The sequence below is a fragment of the Aphelocoma coerulescens genome, chromosome 7, assembly GCF_041296385.1.
Source record: "Aphelocoma coerulescens isolate FSJ_1873_10779 chromosome 7, UR_Acoe_1.0, whole genome shotgun sequence".
Lineage (NCBI taxonomy): Eukaryota > Metazoa > Chordata > Aves > Passeriformes > Corvidae > Aphelocoma > Aphelocoma coerulescens.
Genome location: NC_091021.1, coordinates 8,352,645 through 8,378,949, shown reverse-complemented (window position 1 = coordinate 8,378,949; position 26,305 = coordinate 8,352,645). Strand labels below are relative to the sequence as shown.

Sequence of the window (26,305 nt, the reverse complement as noted above, 5' to 3'; positions counted from 1 at the left end):
GGAAACTAAAGAGTTCTCACGGTGAATTTTATTTTGTAAGCAACAATATAAACATGTGAATAAAACAGGCATCATTTGCAGGGCTGGCCTTTGATCCAGAGTACCCTGGATCTAGCAACCCTTCCCGAGCAGACGAAGGCAAGCCTTTACCTGCGACTCCAGAGGCTGGCCTGGTTGCAGTCCACCAAGACCTTTGTCATGGAAAGACCGATGCTTGAGTATTTGCTATTACCAAGCGTATGTGCAATCTTGGAATGTACCTCCCACCTCCCCCACCCCAGGATAAAAAAAAAAAAAAAAAAAAAAAATCATACAGCTGCAAACCAGTAAAAAAAATTGCTTCCAGCTTATTGAGACTGAAATGGCCTGTTGGACTATAAACTGAAATATCGTTCTGGAGATAACCAACTGGTCGTGACACAAAGTACTGCATTTACAACTCAAAAATATAACTGTTATATACTTTAATTTAGAGCAAATTTAATACATTAGTGTTTACAAAATAAATTCTGGACTCAACTGAAACAGCGTGCTGCTTAGCAAGTTCTTTTTCCTTCCTCTCACTTTAACTGAAGAGACCAGTAAGCTTCAGAGCTTCTTCTGTGACCCACACACAACTTTTGATGGTGTCAGATGCTGGAGAAAACCAAATGTTTCCTGCATCTCTAAAGGTTTGCTGCTTGGTGCCTTCTACTGCTCAAGCTGTACAGTTCAAACCTTAAGCTGTCCTGTAACAAGTTCCAAACACATTTCATGAAAGCTACTCAGGTACTAACCAGGGTACTGGTTAATGTTACAAACTGAAGAAACATCCGTGCTACTAACTCACACGACAGGAAAGAGGAAATATAACTACACATTCAATCTCTTACGCCTAAACAGCAAAGCTGTGAACTCCATTGCTTAAAGTAAGATACTTCAGTAAGTGAAACAGTACCATACAGTTCAAGAAACATTTTTTTTTAAAAAAACCAAACACTTTAATAGTATAAAAAGTTGTTTTACTGGTGTTTCTACTATAAAGCTTTGTTCCACAAATCAAGTGATAAAATAATTAGATATGTTTACAGTGATAAGAGACTGCAGTGTAGACATTTCAGCTCACATTTTGCTGAGCATTTCAGTACAACAGAGACTGATTCGTTAATACACACCTATGACACAGAGCGAACTGCAGACATGAAGTGCACACCTGAATAGGGAAGTTTACCCACTGGCATGGGAACTCACTTTCTTCAGCTCTCCCTTTCCCCTCCAGAACACGTTGTAAGCAAAAACTGTATTCAGAAATGGAGGCATATAACTGTTCTGACTGCAGAGCAGCACAGAGGAAAGATGGATGCACACAAACACACCGTGGTAAATTCCAAAGTTATATGCCAACTACTCCTCCTTAGATAAAATGACATCTTCAAAAGTGAACATGTACAAAAAATAAAAACTGTCAAATAAATAAAGAATACAGATGTTAATTAATCACATACATAAAGAAACGGATTGGCATACTGTATGCAGTATACAGTATATTCATAGAATCATGTGGGCTGGACAGCACTTAATAAGGAGTTACGTGCTGAAGTCATAACTCCTTGTCTCTCTCCTCCAAAAAATCTTATGGTTTCTGGATATCAAGTGCAACCTTTTTACACCAATGCATAAATCCTGCACCATATCTCATCTTTGCCACACTTGGGATGCCTTTTTCTAAGATCCACAGAGAAGTCCACGAAGTTATAATGGTCTGAATGACAATTCTTGCAGCCCTGTCCATACTACTTGGTCTCTTGAGTTTCCTGTCAAATGAGATTTAGTAATTGTATGGTACATCAAACCCCAGTTTTTCCCAAGGAAATGGGAGCCAATCATATGGACTCTTCCATACTCTAACTGGCATTTCCCACACTCCTGACCTGTATGTAGGTATTATGCTGTAAGTGTGTTACACAAAGGCTGCTGAAACCATTGGAAGTGATGTAGCGATAGTTAAGTGTCAAGTACATCTGCTATAATACAGAATCAGGGTCTAGGTCTATCAAATGCTATATCCACATAACATTTTAAACCATGAAAATATTGTATGCGTTTTCCTTTTTCTACAAATATTGTTGCAAACTTGCTGTTAATTGTGTCACGAGGTTTGCATTCCTAATTCTCCAATGATTTTTAATTCAAATGTTTAACAACCATATCTACGCTAGGTACACTGAAAGTAGACATTGAAATTTCAAGTAAAATGAACTGTAGCCACATCTACTGGACTCAATACACGTCCCGACATCTAGATTTACTTTGATAAGTTATACAAATACATAATACATTCTTAAATAATGAAGACCCACAATATTAATTTGTGAGTCTTCCCACGTTATAAAACCACTTTTACAGGAATGTTTATTCACCTGTATTACTGTTTCAGTTGCAGTGTCTCTTGCTTTCCTGTTCCAAGGATTACTGTACCAGTTCTTAGGCTTTGGCTATTGAAATCTCTTATTTGAATGAGGCAACACTGGTTATTAAGGCTGGTTTTTTTTTTATCTCTTGTGAAGTTTCATTCTTTACTATGACACTGTTTTCCAGAGCAGAATGACTATCTTGTGTCTTCGGGTTCTGTTTTTATGACCTTCCTTTCGATGTTGTTAAAAGCTGAATGAGGAAAATCCTTTAAAATACCAAGGCCTTCTGCATTGAGAAAAGAAAGAAAGAAAGATGTTAAAACACTGGTTGGAAACACATATATTTTGTTCTTAAATCAACAAAGAGGTCCAAGAACCATATGAATATCAACAGTTGAATCAATAAATTTTGCCTCCTCCTCTTTGGCTTTAACCCAGCTGGGTTAGAACCCCCTCAGTTACACCACAGTGATGACAGAGGAAGCACCATAGATTTACTTCAACCCTCTCTGGGAGCAGGGGCTAATGGAGATGCACTCTGCACTTGCATTTTGAGAGGCAATGGGTAAAAATCCTCTACTAGAGATTTCACTAAGTGAATTATCACTGGGATTGGGACAATCTGCAAAAGAGGTGAGACAAGACTGCAGTATCCCAAAGTGAAAAACGCAAGATTCTGCCCTGTCTTCAAAATAACCACTTTTGCATCTTGTCTTTCAAATAACCTCTTTGCCACTGCATCTTTCAAACTCAGGTGGGATTTTATTATTACTCTCAAAGTTTCAAGAGTCTCAACAACTCCTAGCTCTATCTCAGTGCACTGAGTATTAAACTGAAACCACCCACAGAGATTTCACAAAGGTTTCTTGCTCTCTTCTATCAAACCTAGAATGCCAGAGGTAAATGACAAGACTGGCAGCAAGCAGAGGTCAGTGAATTAGAAACCCAGGTGGAAAAGACTTACTGCAAGACATGCAGTTCACAGCAGAGAAATAGTGCTAGGTCCTTACAAACCAGAATAAAGAGGCCTTTTTTATAAAAGGCCTGATTATTTTATACAGAATGAAGCTGTGTCATAATCATGTTGCTGTCACTGTGATGCAGTTAAAGTATTTAACAGCAGTAGTTTGGGTCAATACCACTCTCTGAGGACAGACACATGCCAGAACTTGCTTATCTGATTCCAGTTACTACATCGCCTAAACTTTTCCGAAATAATATTTAATCTGACTCTAGATTAACAAGTAACACTCTTAGAGTTTTCTCCAAAGCCTTGATGGCATGGTTACACACAGTGCATGCCAGGCTGCCTTCCTAGCTGCTTCACTCAGAGACATCACAGAAAAGTAAGAAATGGTGGGTAATTTCTCAGGGGCAGCACTAACCCGAGGACTGGGACTTTGCCTCACCACTGGGGTAAAGCCGGATCAAATCACTGCACAGAGATTTCCCAACGTGCTGCTCTCCATCAAGTGAAATGTGCTGCATCTGTCTGCTTGGCACGTTGGACATTCGGAGGTTCAGTGGTCTTTCACCTGCAAGTTGTTCACAGTGAAACAGTGATGCATTAAAAGCAAAGCAGTATTTTAGAAACAGGTAGAGCCTTAAACACATATTAATTCTATCAGCAAAAGTGCATCCTAAATTCCAGCTGCACAGGGAAGTTTTCTAGCAAAACAAAGCTTATGTAAATACACTGCTTCGCAGACTACTCCAAGACACTGCTAGAAAGGGACACCCAGCCAGACAAAAAAAAAAAAAGTAATCCTTTTTAAAAACACCCTTTACTCTGCTCAAAAATCCTCAAGATAGAAAAATTTTCCTCTCCCACTGCACAATCCCTCTGAGATCCTAAAAATTTCTAGTTCCCCTGCACAATGGCTAAATGGCATAAAGAAGCTTGCGCGGCTAAGGAAAGCCGGATCCATACACCTATTCTTCATTATTACCTCTGTACCTCATTGCTTGACCAATACACACAAATCAAAATCTGTTTTTAACACTTACTTGTATTGATTCCCTTAGTTGTCCCTCTACTACTTTATTTCAACCCCCTTAAAAAAACTAGCACTTAAAAACCAGACACAAGAACTTCTGGTTATATTTCTTTTGTTTGTAACATTTTGTCTCATTTCACAACAGTAAAAAAAGCAATCCAAACAGAAATGCTCAAACAAAACAAACACTCCTAAAATTAATTCAAGACAAGGAATAGCCAGTTGGTAAATCAAAGAGAACCACAGAACTGTAAACTTTTTGAAGAATAACAAGCTACTAAGAACATCATTAGAATCTGCTTAGTGCTAAGTAATTTACATAGCCAGCTCCTCAGGTTTTGTTCCTAGACTGCGCAAACAGGTAAATAAAAAGGGGTACCAACTATATTACCTGCTTTCAATTTCCACAAAACAAGAACACAAATGAAATGCAACACTCTGCTTTCTTTTCAAAACTGAGGATAAAGGTAGAGCAAAGTCCTGCTGTCAATAACAGCAGTGCACCCAACCTCCTTCCCTCCCCACATTATCCCTGGGGAAAGCAGCTTGCCAGATACACAAGAGGAACAGAACAGAACCTGAGTGTACATCTGATTGTATTATTTAGACCGTAAGCACTTCAGGGCAGAGAGAGATCTTGTCTTGTCCATTCAGTGCTCAGGGTTCTGTACGAGATAAACACCACCATTGACAGAGGTTGCATAACACCAGATGTCTTTGCTGGCAGCAACGCCCGTGCCTGGGAGCTACCATACCTTGTCCATCAGCATTATCTAATGACATGCCATTGGGGCTGTGCTCTTCCGAGTTCTGCCTGTAACACCCTGTGGAAAGACGTCTCTCTAACGCTGCCTGGTTGCAGAGAAACTCCATCTGTTTTGCCATCACCTTTTCCGACTGCAATTAAAAAAAAGATTTCTCTCTTTATACATACATAGAGCAAGTCAAAACACAGGGGTAAAACAATATCAGATGAAAAGACTAACAGCCTAGATAGTGGCTTTTGTTGACTCATATGTACAGATGTGTGTTTTACGGTTTCTTCAAAACTATGAAGCAAACAAAATATTTTTGCACCCATAGAGATTTTCATAATGTACATCTGAGTCACTCAAGAATACTTAAAATGCAAGCTGTTGTAGTTCATCTACATAGAAATGCAACATTAAATTCTGTTCTTCAACAACACACAAAAATCACTTCCTGCACTTTAGGACTGCAGGTTACGTGAAGAGAATATCAAGAAAAGCAAAAAAGAGTGTCATAATTATCCAGTTAGCTCTGTTCAAATATATGCCTTCACAAAGTATTCCAGAAAGTATTCCAAGAGCAATGGCAACATCTGCTAAAAACTTATGCCAAGATTTCACCAGACATCTTGGAATCTTTATTTTAGGAAACAGCACTACACAAGCTTAAAAATCTGCCATTCTGAAAGTGTAGGATGACAGTATGTTTGTGGGGGATAAAGGTGTGAAATGTCTGTCTAGAAGAAGAACAAGACCTATACACCTCTAGAGAGTGGAGCTAAACAATCCAGTGCAACGTGGGAGGAAATGGCGTCTGAATGTTTGTCATTGACTCTAATGCCAAGAGAATTCTAATTTTCACTATAATCTTGTTCTCGAGAGAATGTAAATAAGCATCTTGCAAAAATAAGAAGAAAATCACAAGTCAAGAAAGTTGATTTAGAAGAGCCACAATGAACATAAGAACAGAAAGTGTACAAACTTAACATGTACAATTGATAGGAAAAATTAATTTCTCTTTCAGGTAATGCCATAATTGTTTCAGCTACTACAGAGCTCTATTCATTGCAGAGCATTTCACTTTTCTTGGGAGATGCTGAAAGCCCTGACTTGCCACAAAAGGCTGCTTGCTCAGCATAGTTCAATAATTTAAATGTACAATGACAGCCTAACAGACCAGCAAAACCTGGGCTTCTCCAGCACAGTGGTGACCCTGACAGCAGGGTAATGACATGGCCAGTATTTACATACTCTGGCTCAGAGCTCATCAGGGTCTGCAGAAGACCACAGATAGCTCAAGCTTGGTCTTGGAAGGAAGGTTAAAAAAAACCCTATTTAAAAAAACAGTTTACTTTCAAGTGAGCTTTAATTTTGCTATTCTGTCACTCCTGTTACCAACTTTTGAACTGTGTAGTAATTTAAAAAAAAATAAAACATTTCTCATTCATGCTATCTTTGTTGTTTACTTGGGATAAAACTAGAATTTTAAACTTCAACGATGCTTCAGATCACCACAGAAAAACCCAGAGAGTTACAGATATGTTTAAGCTTGAATTAAACCTGTAGTCCCTTGTTATGAGGCAGTGACCAACAAAAACTTTAAAGCATATACAAAACGAAAATAAGCTCACGTAATTATTCTGTGACATCAGAACATGTGGCATAATTGCATTTGATGTATCACAGATTTGTATGACCGAGCACTACTTTGCAATAGAAGGTGGTAAATGATAGGGTAACACATCCATTCTCAGAAAACAGAAGGGTAACTCCTAAATGTAATCTTATGTGCAAATTTGGTGATTACATTTGCCCAAATCAGCTATACAAAATAAATTTGTTGCAACTTAGCATGAAATCCCTCCTTGGCAAGAACTGGCAGTAGGAGATGGGTATTTTGCCTCAAGGCTGGGATACAATACAGGAAAGACAAAGAAAGAATCAGCAACCTGTCTTCATTTATACAAAGCTTTCTGTCTGCTCCCGATCACTGCACTTCCACCAGGCTAGGTGTTGTTGAGGAAGCCAATTTATCCTCTCAGATCCAGAGGTTCACTTATTTCCTAAACATAATGGCCTTTCTTCTTGTAAGACATGTCAGAACTGAGGACTCCAAGATCGCCTACTCTATTCCTCTCGACTCAGTAACTTGAGCTTTCCATTTATAGCAGATAACGCAAGTAACACAGCACATACTGTACCAATACTACCCTACTTGCTCCCAACAGGCAACCACAGATTTTCAAGCCTACTATGCTGCATCTTACCTCCTTGGAACTAACAAGGGCAAAGCTGTAGTACTGTGTCAGAACAGTTTTGGGAGGTAAACACGAATTAAGAGTGATGCAATCACAGCTAAGCTAGGTAGCCTTTTAAAAATTATGGGAATTAATTTAGTAATCAAAACAACAACACATCAAAACCAGCGTACAAAGACACAGCCTGCGTTATTCACAGTGTAGTTTAGTTGGTTTACCTGGGAATTAAGAGCTGTTGGGTCTTCACTCTTTCCTTTAGCCAAAGCAAGTGGCATTTTGTCTTGCTGATAGAGCGTCTGGACTGTGTCCTGGAAATCTGGATAACCATCCTATTGAGCATAAAAAGAAACCAAACCAAGAGGGACATATTACTGTTTTTTTCTTCATCCTCTCTGTACACTTAGAAGTAAAAAAAAAAAAAAAACCAAACTAAAAAACACATTCCTGAACTTCTGTGAAAATTCTGGACTGCAATTTACATGTTTGTGCTATCCAATTCATTTAAATTTGTGCACAAAACACACACAGCCCCTCCACAGTCACTGCTATATACCTAACATGGCGCAGACAATCTCATCTCTCTCAGTCTCAGGTGAATCCAGACTACACCTGTTACTGACATTAAACTAGTTTACATTCAGCCTTCACAGGCAGATTTAGGGCTATGGTTTCTGTCACTCTTCAGAAATCAAGTTTATAATGTAGTTGAGGACATATATTAACTTTGTGAAACTGAGAAAAGCCTCCTGAAATTCAATGTTTTTCCACACAGAACCTACACTAGTATCACAAAATGAAATATCACCATTTCAGAAGTACGGTGGAAAATTTATAGACTATGGGAAACCATGATTCAATAATTCTTCTAGTCTGAAATTCTTATGACATGCAAATCTCTTCTGCAGCTTGCATATGTATCAATAAAGCAAATAAAGCTCCTGTGAAAGCCTGCCAGACTCCATTAAAATAAATTAATAATTGAAGCAAAGGTTCAAGATGAGGAGTTTATCCAGCTTGGTATTATAAAAGGAAAGCTCATGTGCACTAGAGGAATACCCAGAAATGTTTACAAAAGCATAGTATAGGTAACTCTGTCAAAATGTGAGAGGAAGCCAGAGATCTTAAGACAGACCCAAACCTGAGAACAACGACATCAGTCACTGAGGTTCTGCAGAACTGGGTCTCAAAAATACACCAAATTAGGTATATTTTCCTTGTCTGTTCTAAAGACATACATGTCAATAATTACATTTTTGACAATAGATGAACAAAAGGGTTACAGCCCAAGAAAAATAGAAGTGATCTTTCTGAAAAAACACGGGAAGGACCACAAGGTTCCCTCTACTGGCAGGCTGCTCACTGACCTGCAGAGCAGTGGTCTGACCCAAGGCAGATGGCCAGAACCTCAGTGCAATGTAATGTCATTAAACCTATTCTTTATACTCAGGAAAAAACCCTAAAATCCGTCTGAATGCTGCATATTGCTTTTAAACACCCAACATACTCCCTCACGGAACAAATAAACACAATAGCTATGCAAAAACTTCACAACCAGGTAAACTGCCACAAAGCCTCTAGCCTAACCCAGAAACAAAGGATTTGCAGCACTTTTCCACAAGCACTGACCACTTTCATAGCTAAGACCTGAATGTGTTTGGGCGAGGAGAATGATTATGTGTAGGAAGATGAGAAGCTGAACACACAAAACGCTATCACTCAGGATCCTATTTTTGCAACAAAACAGGTAACACAGTTCTTCATAACACGTTTGTGATCACCTGCCTATACAAAACCAAAGGCTGTTTCCCAAAAGTGGGTCTGACTGCCTGTTGCTGTGTCACCCCTCAGTCAGGCAGATAACTCCTGGAGAGTGATGTGGTTCTGGATCACGTTCCCAGAGGCCCTTCCCACTGTTGGCTGTCCCTGACGCCCTGTGGGATGAGGAGCACACTGGGCCAAGCACCAACCTGCTCTGCCCCATGGTTGCCTGGAGGTCCTGCTACATGCACTGCAGCATTTTTGTTTTGCCATGCTGCTGCTCAGTTGTTTTCCATGCGGCTTTGAGCAGCAGATGTTCCCAGTCCCACATGTGCTTTTTTGCTCCCTCTAATGACATTTTTCCTATGAAAACAGTAGCTTCTACTGCTTTTGCTGTTTTTGTGAAAAACACAAATCCCACACTTTGGTTTTCTTTTCAGCCTTCTCAGAAATAGCGGAGATGGGGCTTTTCTCTCCTCTTCCTCCACCCACACTGGCACCAAGGGAAGATGCTTCCTTACAACCTCTGCTCAGGTCTCCCTGCCTGTGCGCCCCCGACTCCCACTGAGCTTTGGGAAATCAGTTTTTGAAAGCTCTTCCCATCCCTCTTGTAGATGAATGGAGATGCTGACACACACATTAATTTCTTTAGACCATAGACAACAAGAATATTTTTTAAAACTCTCCTTTCTTCCTCTCTTGGCTGTTCATGCTGACTCTGAAAGGGAACCTGGTCAACCCCAATAGTGATGAACAGCCTCTCCCTCTGCGATTTCTGCCTGATGTACCTGTGACTTGTTTTGTTTCTAAGCTGGTGCCACAACAGCTCATTGCTTTCAGTGGTGCCGGCACTGAGTCACAGAAGATGACAAAATAAGGGGTGCCCCCACCCCACAACACCTAAGCAGGAGAGATCCTTGGTCTGCAGGATGATGTGCCATTTCCATCCCTATTTGCCTGTCCCGCTCTTTGTCCAGAGCAGGTTTAGGAACCACCTCCCTTTTTAATAATCTGCTTCCAAATACCAATTCACTCCACTCCTTTTTTCACTCCCTTCACACCTTTAGTCTGTCATTTGCCTGGAATTTTTTCCCCTTCTCCTCTTTACACTTCACTCCCACAGCTCACCCACCCACTCAACGAATAAGAGGGGGAGAGCTCACAGGGGAAGAGAAAGCCTTTTACAGGTAATTTGATGTAATTCATGGCACATTGTTTCTTTGTAATGCTTTTGCGAGTTTCATATTCATGAAAAGGATAAATTTACAACGTGGCTGCAGATTGACAATGCTGCAGCTTGCACACACAGCTCTGCTGGTTCTGCTCAAGGATGACCTTCAGTGCCTCTCTGGAGGCTTTTTAAAGTGTTATTATATTTCAGGAAATTAACTCATCTTTTTTTTAAGTAATCTTTTACACTATGCAAACAGGCTGTGAAGTCTTTCCAAATTGAAGCCCTAGTATTTTAGGCCACACTTCACAGAGACATTAATGACTAATGGTTAAAGGAATGGTGACTCAAAATACAGAGTTCGGCCTTAAAACAGAAAGGCAAAATGACCCTTCTCAAAAAAAGGTAAAAAAACAAAGAAATAAAGAGAAACAGAAAAGAGCTAGTTATAACAACAAAAAAGTACCCCATGTTCAGGTCCTCTCTGTGTTTTCATGATAGTGAGTGAACAGATCTGCAATGAAGCACTACAACTTCAAAAACAGTGTAAGTAATTCTTCCCCGGAACAGAAGGAAAAATCTGCATTTGCTACCATTTTCCTTTTTACTTTTCACCTTTCTAAAAAAAACCAAACCTAAACAAACTCTCAAAAAAATCCCTGAACATGCTACTAAAAAAAGGATTTTTTACATTTTTTTTTTCAAAATGCAAGACCCAGGAATCCAGAACAGCAGTGATCTACTATGTCATACTGCATCTTTTTTACATTTCATTGAAGTAAAGCCCACGATTTACAGCATACCTCAAAATTATAATGTACTGAAAGTAATGCTTTACTCCTCCTTAGAAGACTCCCAAAGTTGTGAGGAAAAAAGACATTTCTGCTGATAACAATATGGGTAATTTTGAAATTAATAATGCTAGGCTATCAGATTAAAGAGTATTTAATTCAATTTAATTTTCAATTTCTTATTTTGGAAAAATGACCTATTTCTGAAATAGTAATTTGTACAATTAGGACACAAAATCTTCACAAGCATTTTTAAATATAACTGGTAATTTTAGATAAAACCCAAGTAAACATCCTTTCTCAGAATTATTGAACAAAAATGGGTATAAAAGAAGCAGGCCTTTCTTTAAGATTTCACCATGCAGAAAATAGGAGAATACATATTCCCTAAGGCTGTCCAGATTTCCTGCTCTCCAGAAAACCTCAAGTTTCAGCCTGTATTTTTCAGGATTTTAATTTTACACTTTCTTTCAATGAAGATCCTGTAAAAAAACAGCACCTCCCTTGCAGTGTGTCATTTTAGACACTTGCTCATCATCAATTATTACTGAATAAAGGAAAAACTTCCTTATGCTGAAATTGAAGTCATTGAAATACTACTTCACGCAGAGGAGTGGCTCCCCACTCTCTAACAAATTAGGGCTGGACTGAACAAAAGAGAGGAGGCTCAAGCAACCATCCTGCAACATGTTGGTCAAGGCTGATAATGGTGAAGCTGGGTAAAATCATTTAATGCAGCTTTTCCCTGCTCTTTTTTGTGGATCACAGAACAAGCATAGGTCAAAAGCAAATCCTGACACACATAAATGACATTACTGACTTACCAAAGCTACCAGTAAATCCTCGTTGCACATGTATATTTTGCACTACATAAACTCAAAACTACAATAGTATATGGGCTGATGGAACTTAATAAATAAGATTAATTCCTCTGTACCTATTCATAACTGCCTTTTCAAAACCAACTGCTCTCACCAGGGTTTGTGCCTCACAGGAAAAGCCTTTGTACAGGTAAAAGCATTGCAGTACTGAAAAAAAAATTAAAGCCTTCCTACATACAGTGCTTCATTTATCACAGAATGCGTTACATACAAGAAACACATTTCAGAATGTGTTGCAATTTTCCTCTACAGTTAAAGAATATATCACCTATCTGTGTCACATACAAATCTAGCTCAGGTCTAGCTCATATTCTAACACACATTTAACCTACACCTTTTTTGAGTAGACAGTGCAACAAAAACCACCCACAGTGCTAAGGATAAATTAGATACCCACGTAACAGTGAAACAGTAATTTGTTTAACACACAAATTAAAAAGAAAGATCTGCTACTCTTATCAAATATATAAGTATACATATGTACATCTGACTTTTTTTATTTTTTACTTTTTTTTGTTAAAAGTAACTTTTTAAAAGGCCTCAAATTTCCCTTCCAGCAGTGGTAACTGAAGAAAAAGCTAAACTACATTCCTGCTGCTCCTGCACTCTTAACAAGAAATTCCCAGGATCTCCCTAAGCAACATCTTGTGCAAGTGTATACATTAGCCATGTATACATGCATTTGACACAAAACTCATTAGAAAAACCTGTAAATTAACATCTACAGGCACAACCATTTGTGTTGAGATATATAGCTTTTAATTAGTTTTTGACTTTTCAATATGATCAGTATCATAATTTATGGCATAGTCAGAGATAGCTAATATTCTGCCATCAATCCTTATCCAGAACTCTGTATTTTGGACATGATCAACAGCTGACTCCAGTGAATTAGGCAAACTCCACCTCATGCTAACTGAAAAGCAGGGGGCCTTATGGGAAGACATTTCCTATAGTGCTTGAGCTTATTCCACCACAGGAAGTCAGTCAGTCCCATTCCTCCCCTCCTACTCACTCTGAGTGCAAAACACTGAGAGTATCTTTACCATTAAACAAATCCTACTCTTTACCCCTGCTCCTACAGGTTTCTCCATCAAGCACTTACATTTACAGAGACAGTGGTGATGTTCTCCCACCTTCCCTCTCTGTCATACCCATCAACTGTCTATCAAATGTTTTTCTGACAAATTTCCTTAAGACAGATCCCTTCAAAACAAAACTGAATTTTAGCATGCACAGGTCAAAATACAGGAGTCACATTACTGTACCTCTATCTTGATTCTCTTTGGTGACAGCTCATCCCTTTCTCCACATTTAGATCTAGAAGAAAAGACACATATATGATCAGTGAACAGCACATTAACCCCGACCATCAATAATAATGAAAAGGAGTCAAGGAAAAAAAATATAGATCGGGGAAGAACAAGTGAGATGCACAAAAAAAGCCTCCAATTCACTTTGACATGGCAGTGAAAGTCATTCCACTATAGGAACACAAGCATTTTGTGTTGTTTTCAGAAGCATCAAGAGATTCATGGATTCTTCTTTCCAAAGAGGAAGGAAACCCCAGAGAATTACAGAAATGCCCTTGGCATTGCTTATTCAGCATGGATGTATATTCTTATGAATCTCCATGAAAGAAAGAGGAACAAAGGAAAACTTTCTAGAAGCATAGAAAAATGTATTTTGGAAGGGTATTACATTACAGGCAAGAGAATTAACATCTAAAATCTAAAGAAAGTATCAAGACATTTAATCATACTTGCTAATTCTAAGGTTTTAATTGTATTTAAAAGCTGTTAAGGCTGTGTCACCATTTCGTAACAGCAGTTTATTTAACAGAACAGTAACAACTGAAATTAGGACTCAGCTTCAGTTCCTTCAAAGCAAGTTTGTAAGCCACTCCCTGTGAACCTTATCTTTTTGGCTAACAAGCCAAATCTGTATATGGAAAAAAGGAAATGGATGCATTGAGCATCTATGGCTACTCTGCCAATTTACATTAACCTTAAAATACACTAATGCCTTAAATGTTTGAAATACCAGCCTCTCAGGTGCCTCTCAACATGCACTATCCTCAAAATACTTGGAAAACTAGAGAGCAAATAAAAAGGTAATTCAAGACAGCTGAATCTTATCAGTTTAAAAGCTTCAGGACTCAAATAGCATTTTCCTCCTCTTCTCAGAAGAGCATTTTGCTGGCTGAAGAGCAAGAAGAAAGTGTCTCTAGTGCCTCAGAAGAAATGCCATCAGCCTACTTAGTTCCCCACAAGTAAAGACCCTCTGAGTTAATGAAGCCTTACTTGGTGGTCCTGTAGGTGTACTTGTAGGTGACCTCCCGAGAGATTTGCCGGGCCAGGGCGAAGAGCTCATCTCTCCTGGTCAACAAGGCATTATCTTTCACACACAGCTGGGCAGCTGCTTCATTAACTGTTAGCTGCAAATCAAACAAACAGGCACTCATGATTTTGCATACTTTCACCTACTGTGCTTGTAAAAGTACATCTTCTGAAATAATAGAAAATTTTGATGGCAAGTAAAATTACCTATAATTGTACACTAAACCCTGGAGGGTTTCTTCAGTTTATTTATATCCCTTACTAAACCAGGTAAGGCTTTAGGAAGAGAAAAGATATTAATGTAGTTGGTGCATAAAGTGAAACATTATTGTAGGACTGTCTCAATGTGCACTGCTTTTGCCTCATCTCAGCATTAATTAAATCTCAGTATAAAACAGTAGCTCTGAACGTTCAGTGTTTGGCTTCCAAAGCCTGGCTTACAGGGAATACTATTTTTATAAATGCAATATGCCCAGGACTTGGGGAAAAAAAAAAAAAAAAAAAAAAAAAAACAACCACCCTGAGAGTGTGGGTACAGATGGCTTTCCCTGGTGAATACAGAATAAATTCTGTAGAAGGTGATGGTTTAAGAAACGATTAAACTTTTTTTAGCTATGTTTCTCACCCTCGTGTTTGTGAAGACTATCTTCAGACATGAATCAAATGTAACTTGTTTCAAGGATGTTTTCCTGAGCCTGCCAGGACACATTTCTAGTGCCTCTGCTGCTGGCAAAAGATTCATAAAGAAGGCGGGGAAAAAAAAGCCTGAAGTTGAGGCTCAAAATGGTTTTGCAATGCTCTTCAGAAGCCTATAGGAAGCGGTGATACTGTCATGAATTATATCAGCTTAATAATACTGCTTTCCAAGAAGCCTACAGTCAGCAGTATGGACACAACATTATTAATGCAATGAGAGACACAAATCGACATAGCTGGAGAGGCTATTCCAAGCTCCTTCCACAGGAAGCAGGGCTTGAAGAGACTTTCTCACTTTTTTTCTCAGCTGAAGAACAGCCAGAACGTGTAATGAGGCGTAACAGCAAGAGGCCAAGAGAATATTACAGGTGTTTTGACCAAGTGCCCACAACTCTTTCTACTCTTTTACTTCTAGAAATTAAGCTGCTTTGAATAGGCTTGGCTTCTGGTAAAGGAGCACAGCTGCTTTGGAGCTACTGTCAACAGTATGTTCTGTATCTGTCCCAGACTAGTGAATATTCCGGAGCAGCTTGGTTTCCACAGCATAGTCAGCACATCCATGATGGATGGAGACGTGCCATCCCCGACCCTCCATCTGGCAGCGCCGGGAGCAGCCGCACAGGCAGGACGGCCCACATGCGACCTCAGACACCCAACCCACTGCTCCCACAGACCAGCAGGTCTGCAGTTACAGGGCGTCCCTTGGGAGAAGGCCAAGAGCTCACCCCTTCACCCTGCTGTCTACCACACTGCAGTGTTACCTGTGAATTAAACCACAGAGGCCAGCAGTTCACCCGAATCGCTGCACGCTCCATCCCTGAAGGATGGAAGCTGTCACAAGACATGAACAACGTCCTTCGCCACGGGGCCTGATGGCATCCAAACTATCAAAAATTTATTTTACCCAAAGTGACACCTGTTCTCCAGGAAGGCTGGAAAAACAAAAACATGTATCAAGAAGAGCCAAGAGTCTTCTCTCAGCAGCCTGTGCCTGTGCAGTATTTCCAGTAAAATCTCACACAGAACCGCTGCTCCTAATACTTCATAAGCAATTTTTCCTGTGTTAAGCCTAAAAGCCTCTGATCTCAGTAGGGCATTTCCTATGGTGCCTAAATGTTAATCAGAGCACAAACTTGTTTTTTACAGGCGAACTAGATATGTTGCCTGATCCTTTAGTCTCTGTACAGACAAAAAACCAAATCTCACAGAGATCAGATGTACAAGGGTGCAAACAGGTTACTATGTTCCTACAATACAAGGTACTAAAATAACAAACTATAACCCCTTAGACAGGAACAGCTGTTCTACAATGTCTGTCTTTTCAGAAAAAAACACAGACAGTAAAAAGATACAATATAAGATTAATACAACACCGATTAAAAGAATTACCATCCAAAGCAGGCATTAATTTCTGTAACAGTGATAGCTATTACTTTGCCAAGGATGAATAATATGGCTAATGCTTACAAAATAATTTGAGATATTTTTTATCCTTCAAAGTGCTGAGAGGTTGCAAAGAGCTGAAATGACTGAAAATGCTTTGGGTAGTTGTAGGCAAATGCTGTTTATCCTAATATGTGAGAAAAGCCAAATGTTTATTCGCTTGTTTTTCCTGGTTTCCTCTTTCAGGTCACATTCAGACTTACTGAATTGAAGTGCATCATGGCTTCCTGGATTTTCAGGAGGCATAATACTGCAGATACAAAGTGTTGCATGCCTAAAAATAAAGATTCTGTGTGCTGGAAGCCTTAAGGATATGGAGCAGCACATAACCATGCAGGAGAGGGATGGGTATATTTTTATCTGATGGGGTTCACAGATTCCCCCACTAGAAACCACATAATTAAATACCAAACCATACTGTTTTGGTGAGTCAGCAAAAGAAATGGAAGAGACCAAGCTAGATAAAATTTATTGGGTTTTTTTCTAATTCCCCTGAACTGGATTTTTTTTTGTTGTCTTATAGGTATGAGACAAGCACTGAAATATAAACACGCAAATTACAAATCTGACTCAAACTTGCAGGGGTCACCGAGTTCAAGGGCATGCCTTGCACTCATCCCTCCTCCAGTCCAACTTTAAACATTAAATGCTCTCTGTGTTTGAAAAGCTGTGTACTACTGAAACAATGGGATGGATTAAAAACATCATGTTTATTAGTTTTGGAACACCTTCGAAAGAATCCACATCAGATTTTATGTCAGATTAATGCCTTAGGCAAATACTCCTACCAGGAGCATATACTTCCAAACCAGCACAGTGTCTGCAGCTCTCACAGGCCTCTAATGGCTGCTCCAGCCCTCTGAGACACTTCAGTGCTCATATTGAAACAAAATACTCTCACTAATTCACCACTAATAATTCCATTGGGTTTGATTTTAGTTTACACACAACTCCTCTGTGCTTGAGGACCCAGAGATGCCCTAATCTTTACATTAAAAAGCTAACCACTACTTAAACTTTTTAAATTCACAGTGAAGTTTATTCAGCTGTTCCTTGCCAGCTGCAAGGAGAAACCTTCAGCTGGGAGGCAGAATGAGCAGAATGACAGCCTTGGAATGTATTAACACGTGCAGAAAAACGGTCTCTGGACAAGCAGAAACTTACCTCCCTGGTTGTTTAAGGTCCTTCCTTCTGAGCAGCAAATTGTTTAAGCCATCAAAACCAAAAACACACTGAGGCTAAGTTTACAAAAGGCAAACCTTGGTTTAGTAGATTTTAAACAAAAAAATAAACGGTCTCGTTGCTGCTATTTATTTTCTGCTTTAAAAAAGAAATTAAGACAAAACTGTTCAAGACAAAACTTTGTGAAATCCAGCCTCTTTAAGCCGACAGTAAACCAATTATGAGCAAATTCTTCTTGCTTGCATGTGTGCAGTTCCCATCAAGTTCAGCGAGGCCCCACATGCGTAAGTGAGGCATAAGTCAACCACAGACTCCTTTGATCTTGTGCCCTTAATCACAATAGTGATAGAAATATTTCCTAAAGCCAAACCATGCTCTCATTCCATTTTTAAACGTGGTTTTACAATGATGTAGTAAAGATCTGTAGTGCAATACTAAAAAAAATTAACAAGGCAGAGCAGTTGTCCTTTCTTCCAGGTTATTGCTATCCTGCTCCTTCAATCACTACCCCAGTGTTCATTCCTCCAGCTTTGCACAGCCATGCCTGAGCCTACACAAAAGGTGCCCCGGAGCCCACCTTCCAGTACACTGCTGGATGCCAGAAAATTATCCTAAACAAGAAGTCTGCCCAGATTTCAGAGCGTTTTCTGCAGTTGCTACCCCAGAGAGAGGCTGTGAAAGCACACAGCCACGCATGCTGTACACCTCAAGTGCCTCCATCCTCAGGTGGGGAGAACCCCCTTTCTCCGAATCCTGAATCTGCAGCCATGTACACAGGGCATCTACACAATTAATCCTTTCAAATCCTGCCTCCATCTCATACACAACTTGTTCTGTTACGAGAGAGACTTCCACAAGGTCAGGGGAGTAAGATGAGATCTCGTCTTGTACAGTGGATGAATTCATAGATTATAAGTGTTTGACATAAAGCCACAAAGCACGTAAGTGAAAGCTGCACAACTAGAACTGTGTGGTAGGAATGTGGCTGACTACTGTGGAAGTGTCTCCCCAGCCTGCAGTAAAAGCCCTTGTCAAGTCACTGCTGGTGATGTGCAGTTGCCTTATAAATGTAAATATATAAACAAAAATGTAAAGAAATACGCCTTGTTTCCTTCTGCCCTTCTACTCCAAAGCATAAAGAGAACTCAGTCTTATGCTATGGATCACACACCTACAAAACTTCTTCTTGAAGCAAAAAAAGGCTAAAGCCAGTACAGTTTTTTTGGCACTCCTGTAACATAAACACTGCTTTTCCTTTTGGGAGCTAAGCCTTACATGCCAAATTTTAAATCCAACTGAAATTTTGCAATCACTGTTAACTGTGAAAATGCTGATGCAGCATTCGTATCAACACTGTTTTGGCACTGCTTTGAATTAATGTTTGTTCTCCTCTTGTACTGTACTTTGGCTCTAGGAAACTACTCCCCACACAGACACACCTATTGCGTTACAACACATGCAGTGTGAGCCTCAGGAATGCCACAAGAGGAGCAAGGGAGGCCCACATGGACTTTCAAAGACAAGAGGGAATAGATGCTACTGAGGGATTAAAGGACAAACATTCAGATTACAGCCACCCATAAATACTGGAGACAGTCCTTTCCCTTCCTCCTCACATGGTCTGCATGTCACTTGACAGGCTTAAGACCACCGTGCCAAAAAACCACCACAGGTTGTATAATTGAGTTTCATCCCAATCCAAGCAAAAAAAAAAAAAAATCCATGCCACTGGGTTTAGGGACCTCGTTGACAGAATCCTTTTTACCTCAAGTGCACAAGCTACAGAGCAGAGTCTTGAGGGAACACAGCAGAGGGTAGTAACCACATCAGACACAAGCAATTTTAGTTACTGATCTTCCAAGCAAGTCTACTCTCAAAGCTGCAAGGAAATATCACAACAGGACCTCTTTTAAAATGTACCAAATCCATAGGATCCCAAAGGCCACGCTCAGTGCAATTCTGGTTGCTATTTCAGTGCCAAATTTTCTAACCCTTCTGTCTGACAGGCTGCACCAGTAACCAAGCAGTCTGAAGACACCAAGCTGAAATCAGCACGTGCATACCCACACCCACCCACAAAAGGGGACTTGTGCTGCACCTGAGATTTCCATGTTGGGCCAGAACTGCCTACAGCACTCAACACACAGCTATCAAATACACAACTCTCATCACTCAGCAAGAAGTACCCATACAACAATTGCACCCTATAAACACATCTCATCAAAGGTGTAAGAACAGGGGAGGAAGCCTAGTGCCACTCAAGGTGTTTTACCTCATGGAGGGTGAGATGCTTGCCATCCTTTCTTTTCGAGTCAAATCTGCCATATATTGCACTGTACTTCCTGATCTCCTCCTCTTTGTGAGGGTCATCGTCACTCATCTCAAAGATGTGACCAATCATCTTTGCCAGTTTCTTATTTGTTTTCAGTAACTCCTTGACTTCATTGGAGTCACTTTTGGGCAGGGAGGGAACCATACGTTCTACACATTCAGCAACTGACAGAGCAGCAGCAGCATCCAGGGTCTCGCTGTTTTCCTTTGGTGAGGCTGGAGAGCCAAGGTCAGCCGGGGAAAGGCTGTGCTCACTCTCTGTGGTGTGGTGTCCTTGCCAGAGTCTCGGTTCACTGCTGCTCTGCAGTGATAAGCTCCCCACCACATCAGATTTGCTCGTGCCCACGCTCTGCACGCACGTCGTGGCAGCGCATTTCGGAATCTTCAGGTGAGGCTCTCTGGTGCTGCTGTTCCTTTCATAGCTGCTGCAGGATATCCCCAGCCACGCAGGAGACCCTTCTGGCAGCTTATATATTGGAATGCTGCTGACTGGTAAGGAGGTGAGAGGCTGGTTAAAAAGGCCAGGGTTTGTGACCCAGTCCCTCAAAGCCTTCTGCAGCCGTCGGACATGAAGTGGCTTGCTAGCCATGCCTACGAGAGCCATTATCTCCAAAAACTCCTCTTCCCCTGCTTCACAGAGCTGCTGGACATCATCACCACCCTGCTGAATGAAGGCATCGAAGTAGAATAAGAGATTTGCTTTTTGTAGTATTCGATACAGCTGCAGTTCTCCGAGGGTTCTGGGTAGAGCTGACGCCATCACGGATGACAGAACCTGCAAACAGTAAAAACAGAGAGAAGATGAGCACCAAAGCACTGACATCCAGATGCACTGTCCCACCACTCATCTTTCCACAAGGCTGTCAACTCAGAGGACAGCATTTCTTTCTCTCATTACAAGAACACACACAGAAATGAAAAAGGGGCAAAAGCTCTATATTTTGACTTGTTAACGGAAACATTTTTGAAAAAAAAACAAATCAGCAGACAGTTGTGAGGTACCTACAAAAAAGATGATTCAAACACAAAGCCAGCTTGTTTTCAACATTCCCACTTCATATTTATTCCCAAGAATGTCAGTCAATATCGCTCAAAGCTTCTACTCAATTCTCTTATATCTTAAGATCAAAATGATCACAAAACACATTCTGAAGAATTACAGAACACTTGATTTCCTGAAGAAAAAAAGCTCATCAGCTTCAATTCTTCTTAACTGTCGCATCATTTTTCCCCCATAGAAAGTGTGGAGGACTGTAAAAGGAAAGTAAAGAAGAAAAGTGCTTCACAGAACCCCGGAGGATTAATGAAACTGGGTCAGTAAAAGGGTGTTTTAAGAACCAAGTATTTCTACAGTTTTACCTGTTTCACATAAAAAGGACCTAATGCCTCTGCTAATCTTAATTATAGCAGTAACTGCTGCAGACAAAGCAAAAATACTGATGGATTCCAACACATATAGTTTAAAAACCTTAGTTTGCATTCACCTGCCCGTTTCATTTGCTAACAAGGCTGCCTTGTCACTGACACTTGAGACATGAAATACCACTCAGCAATATAGCAGTTGTGCTTAAAGGCTCCCAACAGACAGATTGCTGCGGTGTTCAGCCCTTACAGCTGCAGGAAAAAACATTTGCACAAGTTTCAACTTCATAAACCCTTATCCAGTTATACCACAAATAATAAACTCCTCAGAGAATTCTAAGATCTCACACACACACCTCTTCACTCTACGGTGGCTTTCACAGCCACAAGCAGATAATTTCCAGTATTACTGTATTAAGCTAAACCACCAATCAATAAGGTCTAAAGCATGTAATTTATAGTTTGGTTGAGAAAGTAACAGAACTAAAACATTGAGCAGGTCTGCTAACATTGCTCTGGCTCTACTATCACACTGGACTTGAAAAAGCACACAGCAGTAACCTAAAAAACAATACCTACAGAAAGATTTGCACATGCTGGGGGAAAAGTATTTTAATAATGTGCAACTCCCCTTCCTCCAAAACTGCAGTGCAAGCAAATACATTTGCTATGGGGCATTGGGAGATTGGCTATCAAAACTCCGAGAGAAATTATTTTTACAGTATGAGCTTTTGCCTGTTGTAAAACATGTAAAATAGTATAAAGAAATGGTCTGGGTGTTTTGTTTTTTTTTTTTTTTCCTTAAATATGAGCCTTTTCTTCAGTAAGTCAAATATAGAGAAAAACAAGCAGAGCCCAACTTCTATTCAGGAGGCATCTGGAAGACCAGGCTTTTACTACAAAATTCTGATTTAACTCTACTAGAGAAAAATAAAATCAAGAGGCCAACAGAAACTTTCCAGAAATGTACGTGGCAGCAACAGGATACCTTCATTCAATCTCTTCAGAAAGAGAGATGGAGCCCAGGGAAAAAAAAAGACCCAAAACATACAAACCCCCCAAACCACCAGCTGAACATACCATTCCTTGTGTGCCAGAATGCGTAAAGCAGAAGGGACAGCAACAGCAGTTTAGATTTGAGCAGCTACCTCAAGGAGCTGTTGGTGAGCTTCAGAGCTAATCAACTACACTCTTTGGAACTCAGGGTGAAACTGTAAACATTTAAGAGCTACAAAGTTTAGAAACACAGTTTGGCTTCACAAATAATAGTTAACTGCAGAAAATCAATCATCCACTGTCTACACCCAAAGATACAAGAAGCAACAAGGAAAATGAGGAAAATCACTTAAAAGTAACCCTTTTCAGGGCACAGAATTCACTATTTTAAAAATGTCATTATTTCACTAGATTTCTTAGAAAAATCCACTCTTGACAAACTTTGTCAAGACAAACAAAATTAATAGCTTATGTTTAGTGGTATTTCAGTAAACTGTTCCTACCCTCCCATTTCAAATGATGCTGACTTTTCACCATCAATACCACAAATTAACTTATATAACTTTTAAAGGAAGGCCCTTTTCCTCTGAAAGTCATTCATCTTAGCACAAAATCTACATAAATCTACATAAATGGGCTCTTTGCAGAGAGCTAAATTGAATCTTGGAAGGACGGTGGCAGTGAAATTACACACAGCCTAAGAGCTCCAGGCAAGCCACAGAACTGAACTCATTTTTCCAGCCCACAGGCTGGAAGAGCAGCACCAGTCCACAAGCAGCCTTTACCTAGAGGCTTCTAATCAACAAATCTCCTCATGACAGATAAAACTGGATTAATATGTACTATGGAGGTGTCAGCAGCGAGTCCACGGTTCAGACTGCATTGAGGTTTGCATTTAAAGCAAGACTGAAATCCCTTTGTTTCATAATTTACAGATCCATTCTGTTTTTCAAATTCAGTACAGTAACTCCTGAGAGGGCCGAGCAATTTTTCCACGTACAACTGCTACTGATTTCTGCAGAGAAGGCATTTTCAAACACTCGTCCTTTTGACCTCTTTTCTCCTTGCATTAAACAGAGTTCCTCCAGCACTCACCTCAATGACATCCCAAGTTATTTCTAAATTTTAACAAGGGGAAGGCTCCCTTCCCTTTCCGAGACGGCCTCTCCTGCTGCCAGCTATGCTGTTTCTCCAGACGTGACCGGTCCGGTCCCTGGTTCGGCCCAGCTCACAGCCTACAAAGCCCGGGAAGCAGCTATGCTAGTCCACCTGCAGGAGTAAGATGAGGCTTAGGAAGAGGACAAGCAACAAGCAAGGAGTGCTGAGAAAGCAGCATAGCACTGCCAGAACCCGAGGAGGTTAACCCAAAGGACATCTGGCACTGCTGCTGCTGCTGGCTCTGTTCACCTGGCCGGCTACACAAAGCCTTAGCACACCCACTCAAGTCTCAGCGCCCCACATCTTTCAGGTGACCTTTAAGCTGTACCTAAGAGACCTGAAGTACTGCTTTCCACCACTGTTTTCACTTCTTAGTGCATTGGGGACTGTGCTTTTGGGGCAAAGGGTGAGCACGAGAAGAGGTTACACAACGAGAAGATGCAGGACGAGCTCACAGCCTGCTCATGTCTGCTCCTCACCAGGAAGAGCATCTTGGATAAGGCCCTGGGGCACCATGTGTGATCCCCCTCTTGTGCAGGCTGCTTGATAAGTCTTAGGCTGTCTAATCTGTGATCCCAAACCAACCTGGTTCAGGAGTAACAGCCTGGTCATGTCCTCTGGCAAACCCTAAGAAGCCAGCCAGAACGATCTGCTGTCTCAGGAGCAAGCAGGTACATCTAACACATGGCCAACTGCAAACCCTTTTCCCAGCAAGAGGCAGGAATGCAAAGCTGGCACAGGGAGGTCTACAGGAATAAATGAACACAACCATGGCACTTGAGCTGCTACTTCTCCCCCTTCTTTGCTTGCTGTCCATACCAGTGAGAAGTATCAGAACACACAGGGAAGAGCAGCCATCTCTTACATTTTTCACATATAGAACAAAGAAGCCAGAAAACTCCCCAGAGCAGACAAAGCTGTTTAAAATACACGCAAGGCTGCATACTGTTATAGCCACAGGAGAACCAGGAAGTCACAAGTTAGATTTTCACTCAGCCTTTGCAACCCACAACCATGCATTCTGATTTTCCACATTACCTCATTCACATCCACAGCCCATCACCCCACATGCCATGCCCTTCTCTCCAAACGCTGGCTGTCACCTTAACTCTGACCACAAACATAACTCCTGGGAAAAAGGAAAACAAAAACCACAGAGACAGCACAGAGCGATCTTAAATATTTGTAAACAGCTAGTGCACGAATCACAACCTATTCCTGCTCCCTCTATCAAGACAGCGGGCAGTGGCAGTAGCAGCCCCGCTCAGCATCTTTAACCACGGGAAAACAGCCATTCCTTCCCCGCCGTGCCCGCTCCGAGCCGCACACTTCCCGGAGGTGGCAGGAAGATACACGGAAGAAGTAGGCAGGTGGTGGATGTGGGTGAAGCACCGGGAGAAGGAAAACTCGGGAGCTGTGGGATGTACGCATGGGACAAGGACTTCACGAGCAGCTTTCCTGCTTTTTAAGGCTGCACTGGAAGTAAAAGCAATCGAGCAACTCTAACTGATTTTTAGAGATTTTATTTCAGGTGAATTCTAATTGAGCTGTCACCAATTAAATTAGGAATACAAGGAGAAAGTGTGAAACATCACTTCCCTGTATTTTAGGCAAAAGTGATTATTTCATAATGTATCTTGATCACTTTGGGCGTTTTGAAAAGTCTCTGAAGACAAACTGGGTTTGGGTTTGAGAGCTAGCTGCTTTGCATATTCATTACATTTCTGCAGCGTTTCCAAAGGACTTTTAGCAGGAGGAGAAAATTACATGTAGCTGCAGAAGAGAGACTTCGCAAATTAAATAGTCTTGTCTAGCTCTGAGATGTGCCAAAATACAGCCGATGAGTGAGCTCCGCGTTTACGTACAAATCCGTACCTCGCCGCAACTAATGAGAAACTTGAAACGTGCAAAAACACCCTCGCGTAAGGACGAGACGAGCGCACAAATACCTCCAGAGCAGGGTCCCGCACCGCGGGATGGAGCCCACGGGAAGGAAGCCCACAGCGCGGGCACGGGCGGGGGGCTGCGCTCCCCACACAAAGTTCGCGGCCGCTGAACCCGGTGACAGGAACCTCCCCGGGGCGGCTTTTCCGTCGGGGCTACCCCGCGGGGCGCCGCCGCGGCCGGACAATCCCTCGCGTCCGAGCCGCGGAGGGGCACGGCCCCACAGAGCCCGGGGGGCGGCCGGTGCCACGCCGGCCCCGCCGCCCCCCGCCCGGGACCCCGCCGCCGGGGCGCCGCCTCCGCCCGTCCCGTCCGCGCCGTCCCGCCCGCCGCCCCCGCCCCGCGGCCCCCCCGCCCCGCGGCGCACACACGGCGGGGACGCTTCTGCACTTTCCGCCCACTCCCCCGTCCCCCCCGCGCCGGATTTCTCCGGGAATCACCCACGCACGACCCGCCCGCTCCTTCCGGCCGTGCCCCGCGGCGCCGGGGCCGCGCTGCCCGCGCCCCCCCCCGGCCGCCCCGCACGTACTCTGCAGTTGGCCGCCGCCGCCGGCTGCCCGGGGCTCCCCTCGGTGCCGTCCCGGGGCCGCAGACTCAGCCCCGCCGAAGTTCCTGCCCGCGCCCCCCCCGCCCAGGCTCCTCCTTTCCCATCGACGGGGCGGGTGGGCGAGCCTGTCCCCGCCACCGCCTCGCTGCCGCCGCCGCCGGGGAGGCGCGCGGCCGCCCCGCCGCACCTCGCCTCGTCGCGGCCGCACCTTCGCCGCGCGCGGGGGACGAGCGGGCGGGCAGGCGGGAGGGAGGGAGGGAGGGAGGGAAAGAAGGGAGGGGAGGGAAAGAGGGGAGGGAGGGAGGGAGG

At 42.0% G+C, this 26,305-nt stretch overlaps 1 protein-coding gene across 4 annotated transcripts; it reads right to left on the bottom strand.

Annotated features, from left to right (window-relative positions):
• Nucleotides 1–26,223, bottom strand: NAB1 (NGFI-A binding protein 1). Of its 4 annotated transcripts, XM_069021990.1 has the most exons (10): nt 25,979–26,223; nt 24,544–24,634; nt 23,443–23,616; nt 19,931–20,764; nt 14,302–14,435; nt 13,267–13,318; nt 7,616–7,726; nt 5,146–5,287; nt 3,779–3,928; nt 1–2,679 (listed from the first exon to the last, which is right to left on the bottom strand). In XM_069021990.1, the coding sequence occupies exons 4-10, from the start codon at nt 20,747–20,749 to the stop codon at nt 2,588–2,590; spliced, it is 1,500 nt and encodes a 499-aa protein (XP_068878091.1). In that variant the 5' UTR covers nt 20,750–20,764; nt 23,443–23,616; nt 24,544–24,634; nt 25,979–26,223; the 3' UTR covers nt 1–2,587. The 4 variants fall into 4 exon arrangements, with proteins under 4 accessions (XP_068878091.1, XP_068878092.1, XP_068878090.1 ...); XM_069021991.1 differs by lacking the exon at nt 24,544–24,634; XM_069021989.1 differs by lacking the exons at nt 23,443–23,616; nt 24,544–24,634.
• Nucleotides 26,224–26,305: the final 82 nt, after the last annotated feature.

What these genes read in the sequence shown, in the direction of transcription:
- NAB1 (XM_069021990.1), bottom strand. Translation starts at nt 20,749, where the DNA reads ATGGCGTCAGCTCTACCCAGAACCCTCGGAGAACTGCAGCTGTATCGA. An exon ending in AGCATCTCACCCTCCATGAG is followed by an intron (nt 14,436 to 19,930) that starts GTAAAACACCTT and finishes TTTGATTTGCAG; the next exon opens with CTAACAGTTAATGAAGCAGC. An exon ending in AGATAATGCTGATGGACAAG is followed by an intron (nt 3,929 to 5,145) that starts GTATGGTAGCTC and finishes AACAACTTGCAG; the next exon opens with GTGAAAGACCACTGAACCTC.